The following is a 14,984-nucleotide window of genomic DNA, read 5'->3' as shown; positions in this document are numbered from 1 at the left end:
TAAGTTTGCTACTTTTTGTATAAGTTCACGTCTTTTCCCACTTTTTAATTATAGTTAACTTAAATTAAACCTCCATGTCAATCAAGCACATAGTCACTGATTAGGCAAATCTTCCTTGCAAAATTATTGTGTTGTTTCATTCACCTTATATTGTAATTCACTTTATTTTGGCTTTACAGCTGGCACAAAATATAGCCACCCGATTGATAGTAAGTTCTGAAAAATTTGATCATATTACACTTATTTTGTGTGATCTCCATTGGTTGCCTATCACTTTTTGGATTGAGTTTGAAAAGTCTTTGATTTTTAAGATTTTGAGCACTGAAACTCAATAGGGTTTAGTGCTCTTCTTCAGTTGTACCAGCTGTCTCGATTGTTGCGCTCTGAAAATAAAATGTGTTCAGAGGTGCCGTCACTGAAACATGTGAAGCTATCCTGTTTTCGTCATTCGCTGATGACTGTATAGGGTGTTATATTCTGGAACGCATTTGCCTGTTAAAATAAAAAGCGCGTCTAGCCTACCACAATTTAGGAAGTTGATTAAAACCATGTTATTCAAGAGATGTTTCTCCTAAAAGATTTTATTCTGAGATAAAGTAATCAATGTAGTTCTTGCTTTGGTTTAATTGCAAATTTAGTTTTTATGTATTATGGGGCTCATAATCAAAACGGAAATACATCTAAAAAACGGCCTAAATCGGCACTTAGACAATCAGTGAGACAAGTTGTCCAAGTGTCGATAATCTAAAAATGACTTAGGCCTTCACAGTGCTGCAGTATGCCCAGAGCTAAAAGGGACGTTTTAGGAGGGGGGTGGTGAGAGCAGGATTTGGGCGAGACGTGGGCTGTCCTAGACTTAGTCGTACTGCATGTATGACCAAAAGTTTTACAACACTGTCCAGATGGAACTTGGACGTTGTGATTAGAGATTGACACGGTGGCTGTTACCTGCGGCTACCCGCAGGTAACCTGTCGAAACGGTGTGAGAAAAAGTCATCATCGCTGCAGGTACGGGGACAAAGCCATTCACCGTCCCGTGAAGGCTGTGAATGGCCTTGTCTCTGCAGTTATGAGAGCGAACTTGCGTGGTCACTGATTGGGCATGCATCTTCCTACCTTCCTCCCTCCCTCCCTTCCCCTCACCTTATCGGCGATTTTCTGGGGGTTTTTTTCCATCTCCCAGCTGCCCAAGCAAGCTTTCATCTGGTCGCATGTGGCTGCTGAAATGTCTCCTCTGACACAACTTCCTGTTTCAAGTTGTGTCGGGGGAGAAGTTTATGCGGCTACGCGCGAATTGATGGGGGCCAGCTCGGGCAGCTGGGAGATGAGGAGGAGCAGAGGGTCGCCCCAGTAAAGGGAAGGGAGGGAGTGTTCAGTGTTTTCGGTTGTTGGGGGAGAGGTTTCAGGGGCCACACGTGACTTGATGCAGGCCAGCTCAGGCAGCTGCGGTAAGGTGAGGGGAAGGGAGGGAGTGTTCAGCAGTGAGCTGCTACACTCTGTCTATGGGAGAGGAAAGGGCTTTCAGAGCGTGTCAGGTACTAATGTCATCTTGGATTGCACCCAAGATGTTTTTATTTTAATGGATGCTGTTAAGATTCAGGGTGATTGGGAGGGAGGGAGGCTGCTGGACCGGTCATGCTGAAGGGAAGTGGAGAGAGTGGGGAGAAGACACTGAAGGGAAATGGAGATGAGAAGTAGGGAGAAGACGCTGAAGGGAAATGGGGACGAGAAGTGGAGAGAAAATGCTAAAGGGAAATGGGGAATAGAGAGTGGGGAGAAGACGCTGGAAGGGAAGAAGACAGAGATTCCAGGGCGGGGATAAGGACAGTGGTCGCGGGGACGGGTGCGGGCGGGGGGGGGGGGGGGTGTTGACAGGGACCAATTTTTTCCCCGTGTCATGCTCTAGTTGTGACTTTGGCCATCTAAAACCAGGTCTAAGTCACAAGAAGGTATCCAAAGGGACCAGATAACCACTGTAGGGACAAAGTATAGACTCCCACACACTGCCCCAGTGATCACTGACCACCCCCACCCCCATAAAAATCGTAATAACTTTATATATCTGCCTCCAGAACATCAGCACCTGGCAGCCTGGCATAGGAAAACCTAGTACAGCTGCACAGAGGTGGCTTAAGTGGTCTTAGGGGTGGATTAATCAACCATGGAGAAGAGGACCCAGGCCCATAAGCCACTCTAATCACTGCATTCATGGTGAAACATGTTCAACCCCCAAAACTCTTTTGTACTGCCAAATAAGTGGCATCTGCAGCCTTAAGGGCTATTGGGGGTGGTAGACAGGTGGGTAGTCGGTTCTGGGGGGTGTTTTAGGGGGCTCACCATGACCTATAAGGTTGTTGTGGTGAGATGTGTATGTGGCACCCTTTTTGTGAAGTTCACAGCAGTGCCCTGTAAGGTACTCCACTACTCTGGTGCAATGTTTGGGTGTCCAGTCCATCACTTTGCTAACCCTGCCCACGTTCAAAAGATCTTTTTCTAGCCAGTTTTGACTTGGACAAATTTTTGGCTGAAAATGGGGTATAAAGATGGAAGCGAAAAACTTCAAGCCATTCTTTCGTTATATTAAGGGGAAACGACCCGCAAAGGAAGCGGTAGGACCGTTGGATGACTATGGAATAAAGGGAATGCTAAAGGAGGATAAAGCAATCACTGACAAACTGAACACATTTTTTGTGTCTGTATTTATCGAAGAGGATATACACAGCATACCGGAACCCATCAGGTTTTATGCTGGAAACAAAGATGAGAAACTGACAGATCAGTCTAAAAGAGGTATGCAGGCAAAATGATAAACTTAATAGCCAATCTATCAATCAAATTGGGAAAGATTCCGGAAGACTGAAAGGTGGAGAATGTTACGCCGATCTTCAAAAAAGGTATGAGGGGAGATCTGGGAAACTACAGACCAGTGAGTCTGACCTCAGTACCGGGAAAGATGGTAGAGGTGCTGATAAAGGACCGCATCAATGATCACCTTGACAAATACGGTCTAATGAGGACCAGCCAGCACGGTTTCAGCAAAGGCAGATCTTGTTTGATGGACTTGCTATACTTCTTTGAGGGAATAAACAGGCAGATAGACAAGGGCGACCTGGTCGACATTATATATCTGGATTTTCAGAAGGCGTTCGACAAGGTTCCACATGAACGACTACTTCGGGAAATTGCGAGCCATGGAATCGAGGGTGAAATACTCATGTGGATTAAAAACTGGCTGGAGCATAGGAAACAGAGATTGAGGGTAAATGGACAATACTCAGAATGGAAGAGTGTCACCAGTGGGGTGCCATAGGGCTCGGTGCTTAGAGCTGTGCTCATCAACATCTTTATAAACAATCTGGACATTGGTACAAGTGAGCTGATTAAATTTGCGGATGATCCGAAATTATTCAGAGTAATGAAGACACAGGGGGATTGCGAAGATCTATAACATGACATAATCAAGCTTGAGAAATGGGCATCATCATGGTAAATGAGGTTCAACATGGATAAGTGTAAAGTGATGCATGTCGGTAACAAAAATCTCATGTATGAATACAGGATGTCTGGAGCAGTACTTGGAGAGACCTCTCAGGAAAGAGACTTGGGACTTCTGATCGACAAGTCCATGAAGCCGTCTGCGCAATGTGCGGCGGTGGCGAAAAGGGCTAACAGAATGCTAGGAACGATAAAGAAGGGGATCACGAACAGGTCGGAGAAGGTTATCATGCCGCTGTACTTGGCCATGGTGCGCCCTCACCTGGAGTACTGTGTCTAGCACTGGTCACCATACATGAAGGACATGGTACTACTTGAAATGGTCCAGAGAAGAGCGACTAAAATGGTTAAGGGGCTGGAGGAGTTGCCATACAGTGAGATATTGGAGAAACTGGGCCTCTTCTCCCTTGAAAAAGAGGAGACTGAGAGGGGACATGATCGAAACATTCAAAATACTGAAGGGAATAGACTTAGCAGATAAAGACAGATTGTTCACCCTCTCCAAGGTAGGGAGAACGAGAGGGCACTCTCTAAAGTTGAAAGGGGATAGATTCCGTACAAATGTAAGGATGTTCTTTTTCATCCAGAGAATGGTAGAAAACTGGAACGCTCTTCCGGAGTCTGTTATAGGGGAAAACACCCTCCAGGGATTCAAGACAAAGTTGGACAAATTCCTGCTAAACTGGAACGTACGCACTGGTCTTTGACCTGGGGGCTGCTGCATGAGCGGACTGCTGGGCACGATGGACCACTGGTCTGACCCAGCAGCGGCAATTAAGTTCTTATGACTCAGCGGTCTAGATGATCAGACGGCTGGACGTAGAATTAGACGATTTTCAAAAAAAAATTGGACATATTTTCCAAAAATGGACCTTTTCCCATGTCCAACTTAGGCCCAAAATGGACTTAGACGTCTCTTTTGATTATGCCATTCTAAGTGTGTTTTACCCCCTCCTTTACTAACGCGTAGCATGGGTTTTAGCTCTGGCAGTGGATGGTGGGCCTGCCGGGCTTGGGACCCGTCCGTCTAACTTAATGTAAGTGCAAGGGGGGTGTTGGGGTGAGGGGGGTGTCAGAGGTGGAAGGGGTTCAGGGGGAGATCAGGGGTTCGGGGGGGGGTGCGCCGTGGGCAGGAGGGCCTAGGCTCCCTCCTGCCTGTATTTGCGGGATTTGGGGGGGAGGTGAGGGTTCGGCGGCTCGAACCTCGGCAGGAGGAGTTGGGCTCCCTCCTGCCGGTATTGTCAGGGTTGGATCACGAACACGGCAGGAGAGATTGGCCATCTCTCCTGCCACGATCACGAACGCCTCTTCCCCCCCCCCCCCGAACTGCCGTGAACCGCAGCAGGAAAGATTAGGCATCTCTCCTGCCGCGATTCGCAGAAGTTTAGGGGGGGACCGTGATTGCAGCAGGGAAGATGGGGCATCGATCGTTGCTGGGGGGAGGGTTCTGTAATCGGTGTTGTTTTTAACAGACGCCAGTTACAGAATCCAGCTTTTAGGTGAAGGACTGGCCCACTCCTTCGCCTAAAAGGTCTTGTTTTGGGCGTTTGGAACTTGGGCTATTTTTTTGGTTGATAATGTGTTATAAGGTTAGACGTAGTAGTGGTCTGGGCGATTAAACTGTTGAATGTAGACGTAGGCCATTCTAAAAAAAAAAAAACCCTCATTATGGACGGGTTTTTTGAGGATGGACATTTTCCCTGGTGCTACTTTCAGCATTTAGAGCCTTAGGCCAAAAGGGGACTTAGACGGGATTTTTTATTATGCCCCTCCACATATACATATACATATGTATATGTGGAGGGGCATAATATTGAACCTTTAAAAGTGAATGTTTATTATTTTTTTAACGTAGGTTTGGGTTTTTTCTACCTTTTGTTTTTGGCTTTTGATGAGTGTGGGTGATGGAATTTTTTGTCTTTTTTTGGGTATAATCAGTAACCCATGCTAAAAGATTACTGAGAACTTTTCCTTCATTTATAGCATTTTTCTGCAGTAACATTTGAATGACATATATACCGTACTTAGTATTTGTTGGGCTATCTTATTATTTGTAAGTTATTTAGCCAAGTTAGAAGATTGTGGTAAAATAGCCCGTTTTAACAGTAGCCCATGCTGATAACTTCTCCTCTAATCTGAAAGCACAAAAAGGCCAGGAGGAAACCACTGGATCAAACTATTATGGAGCAAAAATAGGCCATATACTATTGTATAATTTCGTTTCTGTAAGAGCAGCAATAACTCCCTGCTTCCTTACAGGAGGAACAGAAAAGCAAGAAGAAAAAGAATACCAAAAAGAAGCTGTCACCCAGCACCACAAATAAACTGTCTCAGGAAAGCAGTTCTCCTGAAGCCCCAAAGCTGGAGTCTCACGGTAGCAGTCTAACAGACCATGAATATACTGCAGGGGCAAGCACATTTGGGGTGGCCCAGATAAACAGAGGGTCTCAAGCCATGGCACCAGGAGTGTTCCTCACACAGAGAAGACCTTCCATATCTTCACAGAATAATGCAGCTGCCAAAGGTAACTTTTGGTGTTGAGCTTGTTCCCTGCTAAAACTGAACTCTGATGGGGTCATTCTATATAATGTGCGCTCACACATATATAAGCACCCAGAAGATACCTGATTGGCACATATTCCATAAGGAAAGTTGGCATCTATGTTCCTTTATGGAATATTAGCTTCACAGGGTTATATACATGTATTTAGACATGAGTACTTATACCGGTGATAGGCTCATGCCTAAGTTCTGTCGATATGCACCTAACTTGGTGTTCTGTAAGTTATGCATATAACTTCTTTTTTAAAAAATCTTTATTAATTTTCAAATATTAACAGTGCATTGCAAAAATTTTAAACATAAATCAGGAAAAGCCCTTTAAATATACAAACATTCTGAAAACAATCATTTTCTCTCCCCCTCCTTCCTCCCATTCATCCATAAAAGTATAACCACATATAGGTTGTAGTAGGCGAGAGCACAGTAAAGGGGTTTAAGGAAGGTTTGGATAGGTACCTAAAGGATAAAGGGATTGAGGGGTACAGATAGCAGCAGAGGTAGGTTATAGAAGTAGAGGTAGATTATAAAGGTCAAGAATTCACTTCACAGGTCAAGGACCTGGTGGGCCGCCGCGGGAGCCCGGTCTGACCCAGTGGAAGCAACTTCTTATGTTCTTCCCCCCTCCCTCCCTCCCACCCTGGATGTGTAAGGAATTAACTAAAAAGAAAAGGTACATGACAATTAATGTGATTCAACAAATAATGTCAGCGGGCTCCACATCCTTCTAAATGCATTACTATATCCCAAAAATTCAGCGTTCATTCTTTAATATTTGTAACTGCAACGTAAGTTTGCCCACCAAAAAGTATAAATAAGTCTATCATAACTCTTCCAATTGCGTGTAATCGTCTTCATTGCATATGCATATAACTTAATATACTGCCTTCCAGAATAGACTGTATGACAAAGCTTAAACTGGTGCTACCAGACCTACGCAACACTGTATAGAGTCGTGAAGGAGACAGTCCCTGCTCAAATGAGCTTACAATCTAAATAATTATGACAGACAAACAGGATGCCATGGTAGGGGTTACAGTTAGAAGGGATGGTTAAACTGCTGGCTATGGTGGTGAGTAGAGGGGAGTAGGGTTATGAATTGAAGACTGTCTCAAAAAGTTGGGTTTTCAGCCTACTTTTGAACAAGGGAAGGGGCATGGCACATGGACTTAGGTAGTTCATTCCAGGTATATGGGGGCGACAAGATGTCAGTGAGGTAAACCGGCTGCTTTTGGCCTGCCCCAGAAGCCTTCTCTCTGATATGACTTCCTGTTCTTGCATAAGCAAGATGTTGCAGAGAGAAGGCTTCTGGGGCAGGCTGAAGGCAGCAGGCTCACCTCACTGATGCTGTAACAGGCCGAAGATTGAAGATCTGCAGAGTAGAGGGGGCAGAGGGGAAAGCCATACCCTTCTCCGTTTGTTGGGGGGGGGGGGAGGGGACCTGGAGAGATTGAGAGGCTGTGCCATTCAGAAGGTAGTGGCAAGATAGCAAGCCGTTTGGAGAGGGGACAATGCCCTCCTCACCTTATCAAACCACACCCCTGTTAAGAAGCCAAGTTTAACCTATGGGCCGGTGATATCACAGGCTTGGCATCTGGCACCAGGGCCAGAGCCTCACTTGGGTCATAGATTAAGCTGGCCCTGAATCCATCCAATTGGTCATTCTAGGCTCCTGTGTTTCAGCACACGAGACAACCCCCTAAACATTTGGGCCCTAGGCATGTGTGTAGTTTGCCTATGCATTGTTTGGCTCTACCCACAAGCAAGACGACAAAAGGTCAACACCGGTGAAAAATCTTGCAGTTGATGAACTTTCGGATTTGGCCTTTCTTATCTCCCTTTGTGCTTTGTCATTGTTTAGTTTCCAGGTTTTGGGTGGTTAAGTGACAAAGCTGCTGACATCTTACCTTGTCCATGGCCATGTCCTCCCAATTGTTGAGGTCCACTACGCATGGTTTAAGGTTGTGCTTGATGGTGTCCTTGAATCTGAGGATTTTAGTGCAAGTCTTTACCGACTACTTAAAAAGGAGAGCTGTGCTGTAAGAGATTAAAGGAGTAAAGGATGCAGCTGATGAAATATTAAGTTATGTTTCAGTTACCCTAAAATACCACATCGAAAAAACACCCAGAAAACACTCTTGGTCTACACAGACACCTGCACCTTCAGCCTTCAGTACTCAGTAACAGTAGCTTCCTAAAATGGCATTCTGTAATATTGTCCTTAACTAAATTTTTATCTCTTGTACATAAGATCATAAAACAATACTAGGACGTCAACATCTTAGAAAGACGACACATTATTGATATTTTTTTTGCAGAATGACAGCATATTAGATTTTCTGTCATCCTGCTTCCTTTCTCAGGCAGGATTACACTTCTTGTTTTACTAGATATCAGTATAAGATTGGACTTATTAAAAAAACCTGGAGGAATCAAAGCTGTTATATTTTGAACAGTGTTTGGGCCAAGGTGTTTCTCTGACCATAGGAGTTTGAGAGATTATGACTAATTTTTGCAGTAATATAAAAGGCAATTCAAGCTGGTGCCTAGGTTTAGGCACTAAGGACTAGATTCTGTAATTTGTGCCCAAGTTTGGATGCCTCAAAAAAATTGAGCACTATAAACGGCACTCCTAGTTGGGTACTGTTTACGGAATACTGCGTCCAGCACTGGTCACCGTATAAGAAGAAGGACACAGTACTACTCGAAAGGGTCCAGAGAAGAGTGACGAAAATGGTTAAGGGGCTGGAGAAGTTGTGTACTGTGAGAGGTTAGAGAAACTAGGCCTCTTCTCTCTTGAAAAGAGGAAACAGAGGGGACATGATCGAAACATTCAAGATATTGAATAGACTTAGTAGAGAAAGAGAGATTGTTCACCCTCTCCAAGGTAGAGAGAACGAGAGGGCACTCTCTAAAGTTGAAAGGGGATAGATTCTGTACAAACGTAAGGAAGTTCTTCTTCACCCAGAGAGTGGTGGAAAACTGGAACGCTCTTATAAGGGAAAACACTCTCCGGGGATTCAAGACAAAGTGAGACAAGTTCCTGCTGAACCGGAACGTACGCAGGTAGGGCTGGTCTCAGGGCACTAGTCTTTGACCTATGGGCCGCCGCGAGAGCAGACTGCTGGGCACGATGGCCCACTGGTCTGACCCAGCAGCGGCAATTCTTATGTTCTTATCAAGTTTCTTTATTTTTGATATACCGTTAATCATACAGGTATCTAAACAGTTAACAATAAAAACATGTATAAGCTGGAAAAGCTTGTAGGAATGAGTGGGTCTTCAATTTGATCTTAAAGGGCTAGATTCACTAAGCCCACCGATCAACTTCCGACTACTCAGTGACACTTTTACGACCCGATTTCCCTCCGACCCGATTCACTAACCTCTGTCCCAATCATCATCCGATCCGCGCATGCAAATGAGGGCGAACGACATTCAAATTTAGGCAGGAAGCGATTCACTAAAATAGAAAAAGCAACACCGACTGGGCTGGCCAATCCAAAAATAAGCGACTGCCAAAGACTAGTCCCCTTAGTGAATCTAGCCCTAAGTCCTTTATATCCCTCAATGATTGAAAGTTAGGGGGCATCACGTTCCAAAGTGTTAAGCCAATCCCATAAAATACAGAGACTTAATAATCTGCCATGGAATGAGGGCACATCCGTCAGATTGCGGCTGTTCCAGATCGCAACAAGCGAAAGGGCTGATTTAAGTGCAAAGAGGCTGTATCTACTGGCGATATCTTATTGATCAACGCTTTAAACACCAGCAGTATGATCTTGTACCAGATTCTAAATTTGATAGGTAGCCAGTGCAATGCTCGGAGAGTTTGCGTGCTACGATGATAGTGCCGTCACTACTTGAGCCACAGTATTCTATGCAATCTGCAAATATCTCATATAATACATTACATTACATAACATTAGTGATTTCTATTCTGCCGTTACCTTGCGGTTCAAGGCAGATTACAAAAAGGATCTATCTGGCCATTTCCAGAGGAATTATAGAATAGTTAGGGAGTAGTCAACCTGGTTCATAGGGATGAAGTAGATCTTGTGGCGTTAGATTGTTTTAGAGAGTGGGGAGGCATTAGGTTGGTTTCGATTGTTGGGTATAAGGGATTTTTTTAATAGTATGAATACCTATCAGTAGAGCATTACAATAATCAAAGGCCTAACGGTGCTCTGAACCACCACTCTGAAATTCTCCTGTGTCAAAAATTCTTTTAACCATCTCACAATTTTTACTTTATGAAATAAAGGGGCCCTTTAACTAAGGCGTGCTAGCCGTTTTAGCATTCGCTAAATGCTAACGCGTCCATTATATTCTATGGAAGTGCGCTAAATCAATTAGTGCGCCTTAGTAAAAGAGGGGAATCGTCTTTATAATCTTATGCACCTGATCACGCATAGTCAGTGCCGAGTCAAGTATGACTCCCGAAATTTTCATCTTATTTCAAAAAAACGAACTTCTTACTCCTTCAGTCATAAATGACTTTGGGGAAACCTTCAATGGGTGACCTGATAAGACCATAAGTTGTGTCTTACCCATATTTCATTTTAAACAGTTGACTCTCGTACACTGATTTTCTAGTTTGAGCGACATATTTAGAATTTCAAAAGTCTCAACGTACGTAAGGTTGTCATGTTTTAAATAAGAACCAAATATCATCCGCTTAAATTCTATATTCTACCCCTAGAGTGCATAGAAAACACACAAGAGCCTCAAAAAGTTAGGGTTTTTTTTTGTAAATCTTTATTCATTTTCAATCTTACATCAAGTGTACAAACATCAAAACAATAAAATTAACATAATAAATAATAAAATAATACATAAAATTACCACCCTCCCCTCCCATCATTCCCTCTATTATTTTCCCAATATGAATACTAATATATAAACCTTCCCCTTCCTTTTTTTTTTTTTTTTTTTATAAATGTTTATTCTTTTTCATTTCTTACATCAAGTGAAAAAAATATATATTAAGTACAATTATTTCATATCACTTGAATTACATTCAAATACTCTTATATTATAAAGTAAAATATCCCCTTTTTTATCAGTATTCCTACATCCAACTATAATAAATTGAAATTACCCTCCCTACCCCCCTATATATTCTATCCATGTGCTAAGATATCTGATCATTAGAGAAACTAGCCAGTGGTCCCCATATTTTTTTTAAATTATGAATATTCCCCTGTTGTAACGCAGTAGCCACAAGGGCAGACCCCTGTAGTACACAGGCACTTTCCATCAGCATTGAGCGTTCCTATCCTCTCATACACATTTAGCTGCTAATTGGTGCCAATTAAAATAAATAACTATTAATGCTTGTTAACACCAATTATCAGCTCATTAAGGGCTCCTTTTACGAAGGCACGTTAGCGGTTTAACGCACGTCATAGCGCACACTACCGCCTCCTCTTGAGGAAGCGGTAGTTTTTCTCATAGCGCGGGGGTTAGCGCGTGATTAAAAGTCGCGCGCACCAAAGCCAAAGGAGCCCTAAGTTACACACGCAACTGCTCTGAATATCTTATAAATGGACACGCAAATTTGCGAGCCGGTCATAAACTTGGAGGGTTAGTGTACATGTGGGGCAGAGCAGAGGCATAGCTCCAAGCGACATGGACAACTTACGGAATACTAGTTATATGCGTTGTATGGTGGATAAGGTACATGTTAATTGCTCAGAGCTCTTAGTAAAAGGGTCTGATGCGTTTTTATAAAATAAAATAAAAAAAAGGTTAAAAATAGGCACCACCTCAAAACCTAGACACCTTGTACTAAAAATACGGTGTCAGGTGAAAAGCGCGCTGGGACAAAGGCGTGCCCAGACAATTGAGCGCAGCGCGGGGGCGCGCGCTGCAGAAAATTACTGTTTTTACGGCTCCGATGGGGGGGCGTGGGAGGGAGCCCCCCCGGTTTACTTAATAGAGATCGTGCCGCGTTGGGGGGGTTTGGGGGGTTGTAACCCCCCACATTTTACTGAAAACTTCACTTTTTCGCTGTTTTTAGGGAAAAAGTTAAGTTTACAGTAAAATGTGGACGGTTACAACCCCCCCAAACCCCTCATAATGCCGGCGCAATCTCTATTAAGTAAACTGGGGGGGGCTCCCCAACAAAACCCCCGTCGGATCCCCTAAAAACTGAAATTTTCTTCGGCGCGCGCCTCTGTCTTGCGCTCAGTTGTCGGCGCGCGCCTTTGTCTTTCGCGGGCTTGTCTATGAACCAAAAATACTACCTTTAAAGTCTTAGCGCATTCAGTTCTATTCTTTTGATTATCTTCTCTTGTTTTTCTATTCGATTTGTAGGAAAACGCTCTAAAAAGGGCATGGCAACCGCCAAGCAGAGGCTGGGGAAGATTTTGAAAATACATCGGAATGGCAAACTACTACTTTAATGTTTGTGAAGCTGGGACTTCTGCAAATTCGGTGACCCCCCCGAGCTCAGCGTGACTCTGCAGCTCTCCGAGGACTGCGTTACATTCTGCGCCATGTCAGCTGGGGGGGGGGGGGCGTGGTGGGAGAGGGAGCAGCAAAGTGCGGCGACCTTTTGCCACCACCTTAGCAATCCTTTTTTTTAACTGTCAGCAGTTAAAAGTGTACAGAGTACCGCTATAAATATTTTTTAATATAGATGTCCTTTCTCAAATTGCTGAGAGTGACTTGTTGATTAAAAAAAATAAAAAAAAAGAAAGAAAGAAGGTCAAAGACTGAGAGAAACAGAGGACCATTCCAGTTTGGAGGGAAGTATCCCATTAATTTGCTCACGAGTGAAGAAGTCCATTATTTAATTGTTTTAAGGGTTTTGCTTTTTTTTTTTTTCTTACTTTAAGCAGAATCTGGTGCATCATCAGTTTTGCGATTTTCAGAAATTCATTATTCATGGATTGCCAGGGGATATGCTGGCTAAGCTTAGCTATGTCCCCGTCTTTAGCGTACGCCATGTCTGGGCTTAACTGTTTTCTAAAGCTCTTGTCATGTCTCAAACCCAGGGCAACTGACACATGTGAACATGGTGACAGGAAGCCACGAGCCACTTCTTTTGCGGTCAGCTGAACCGCAGCACTTGTTGGTAGAGGTCTGACAAATCTAGGTGCTGGTGCTCACTTAAACTCTGGAAAATAGGACAGGGTACACACACGCACACGTGGAAAAAAATGCTAATGACAACTCTGTAACAATTTAGTGGGATATGTTTTTTCTCAACTCTTTAGTGTTTGGTGTAGAGTACATTACTGCAAATTCAATGGCTTGTCTGCACATAAGCACTTAAGGGGTTAAATTTGTTTCTCAGGCAACCCCATATTTTAATTTTTGACGTGTTTACTAAGGCCTATTTTCATAGAACGTAGCTTGTAAATAGCGTTTTTTTTAATAAAAATATCTTTACAAAATTTCTTTCTATAGATGTCAAACATTTATACAGCTTTTTGCTGAGTATTATGAACTGATGTATTTAGTTCAATACACTTTCTTTTTCAGCTTTCTTTTTTTTTCCCTTTTTTTTTTTTTTTAATTTTTTTTTAGGAGGGGGAAGGCGTTGCCTGAAAAACAAGTACATTTTGTGCAGCCTTATTAAAAAAAAAAAGTCTTATACAGAATGAAATCCAAAAAAAAAAAAAATCTATTTAAGACACATTTTGAAGATCAGTCTTCAAATTTAATACCAGCTCTTAGTTTTAATTCTTGTATCATGAGGGAGATACAGTTATTTTAACAGCACCTTGTGAAGTGTTTCTGTGTTTTGTGATGATGTAATTTATTAATGTTTGTAGCTTTTTATATTTGTACATTTCTTATGAGCTTTGTTTATATACACATTACCTGGAAGTTATGTCTACAAAAAAAAAAATACAGCTACAGGAAACAACTGAGGCCTTATTAACTAATCATTTTATTGTTCTCGTTGGACATGGTTTGTGAATGTGCAGAATCATCTTAGAATGTTAGATTAATAGGGCCCCAGATTAACCCAGAGCAGTTTTTATTAAAGCTTCCCTAGATACGGTATATTGTTCTTGTTGAGCATTTATATAATATAACCCTGATATCATGCTGTTTTATTATTATAATTATTATTATTGTTATTATTATTATTATTTTCGCAACATGTACATTTCTACTGAAGTTTATTGTGGCTATCTATTACAGTGTTTATTTACCAATTCCAATCAAATGCTCTTGTATCAAGTCCATGGAATCTAAGTAAACTTAGATCAAAGTTTTAAAAAAAAGTAAAATATTTCAGTTTTTATATAGACTTGAGTTTTGTCTTTTTTTTATTTTTTTTTTTAACTAATCCTATTAGATGATGGCAGATAAAGACCTGTACGATCCATCCAGTCTGCCCAGCAGACCTAATTTCTCCTTGCTATTTTCATGTCACAGACCATAGAAGTCTGCCCGGCCCTGGCTTTGCTTCTTAATTACTAGTGTCGCCATGCTTTCCATAAAGGATTATTTTATGTTCCACATATATTTGAATTCCATTACCATTTTCACCTCTACCACCTGTTGTGGGAGGGCATTCCAGGCATCTACCACCCTATCCGTGAAAAAGTACTTACTGATGTTATTCCCGAATCAGCTTCTTGCAATCTAAATTCATATTCTCTAGTTCTACCACTTTACCTCCACAGGAAAAGGTTTGTTTGTAGATTAATACTTCTCAAGTATCTGAATGTCTGTATCATATCACTCCAGGGTGTACATCTTCAGATCATCAAGTCTTTCCTCCTACTTCTTGTGGCGCAAACCCCGTACCATTTTCACTGCTTTTCTCTGAACTGCTTCAAGTCTTTAGCAAGATATATCCTCCAAAATGGTAAATAATACTCCAAGTGGAGCTTCACCAATGACTTGTACAGGCGCATCAACACCTCCTTTGTTCTGCTGGTTATAACCCTCTCTATGCAGGCCAG

At 42.5% G+C, this 14,984-nt stretch overlaps 1 protein-coding gene across 2 annotated transcripts in view; it reads left to right on the top strand.

The window, feature by feature from the left end:
- Positions 1 to 14,323, top strand: part of PHF2 (PHD finger protein 2) — a 287,511-nt gene extending 273,188 nt beyond the window's left edge. For both annotated transcript variants that reach the window (XM_033926403.1, XM_033926404.1), the window contains 2 exons: positions 5,755 to 6,019; positions 12,373 to 14,323. In XM_033926403.1, coding sequence (XP_033782294.1) covers positions 5,755 to 6,019; positions 12,373 to 12,461 — 354 coding nt within the window. In that variant the 3' untranslated portion in view covers positions 12,462 to 14,323. The remainder of the gene's footprint in view (positions 1 to 5,754; positions 6,020 to 12,372) is intronic.
- Positions 14,324 to 14,984: the final 661 nt, after the last annotated feature.

The sequence above is a fragment of the Geotrypetes seraphini genome, chromosome 17 (assembly GCF_902459505.1).
Source record: "Geotrypetes seraphini chromosome 17, aGeoSer1.1, whole genome shotgun sequence".
NCBI lineage: Eukaryota > Metazoa > Chordata > Amphibia > Gymnophiona > Dermophiidae > Geotrypetes > Geotrypetes seraphini.
This window is presented reverse-complemented; position numbering and strand designations above follow the sequence as displayed.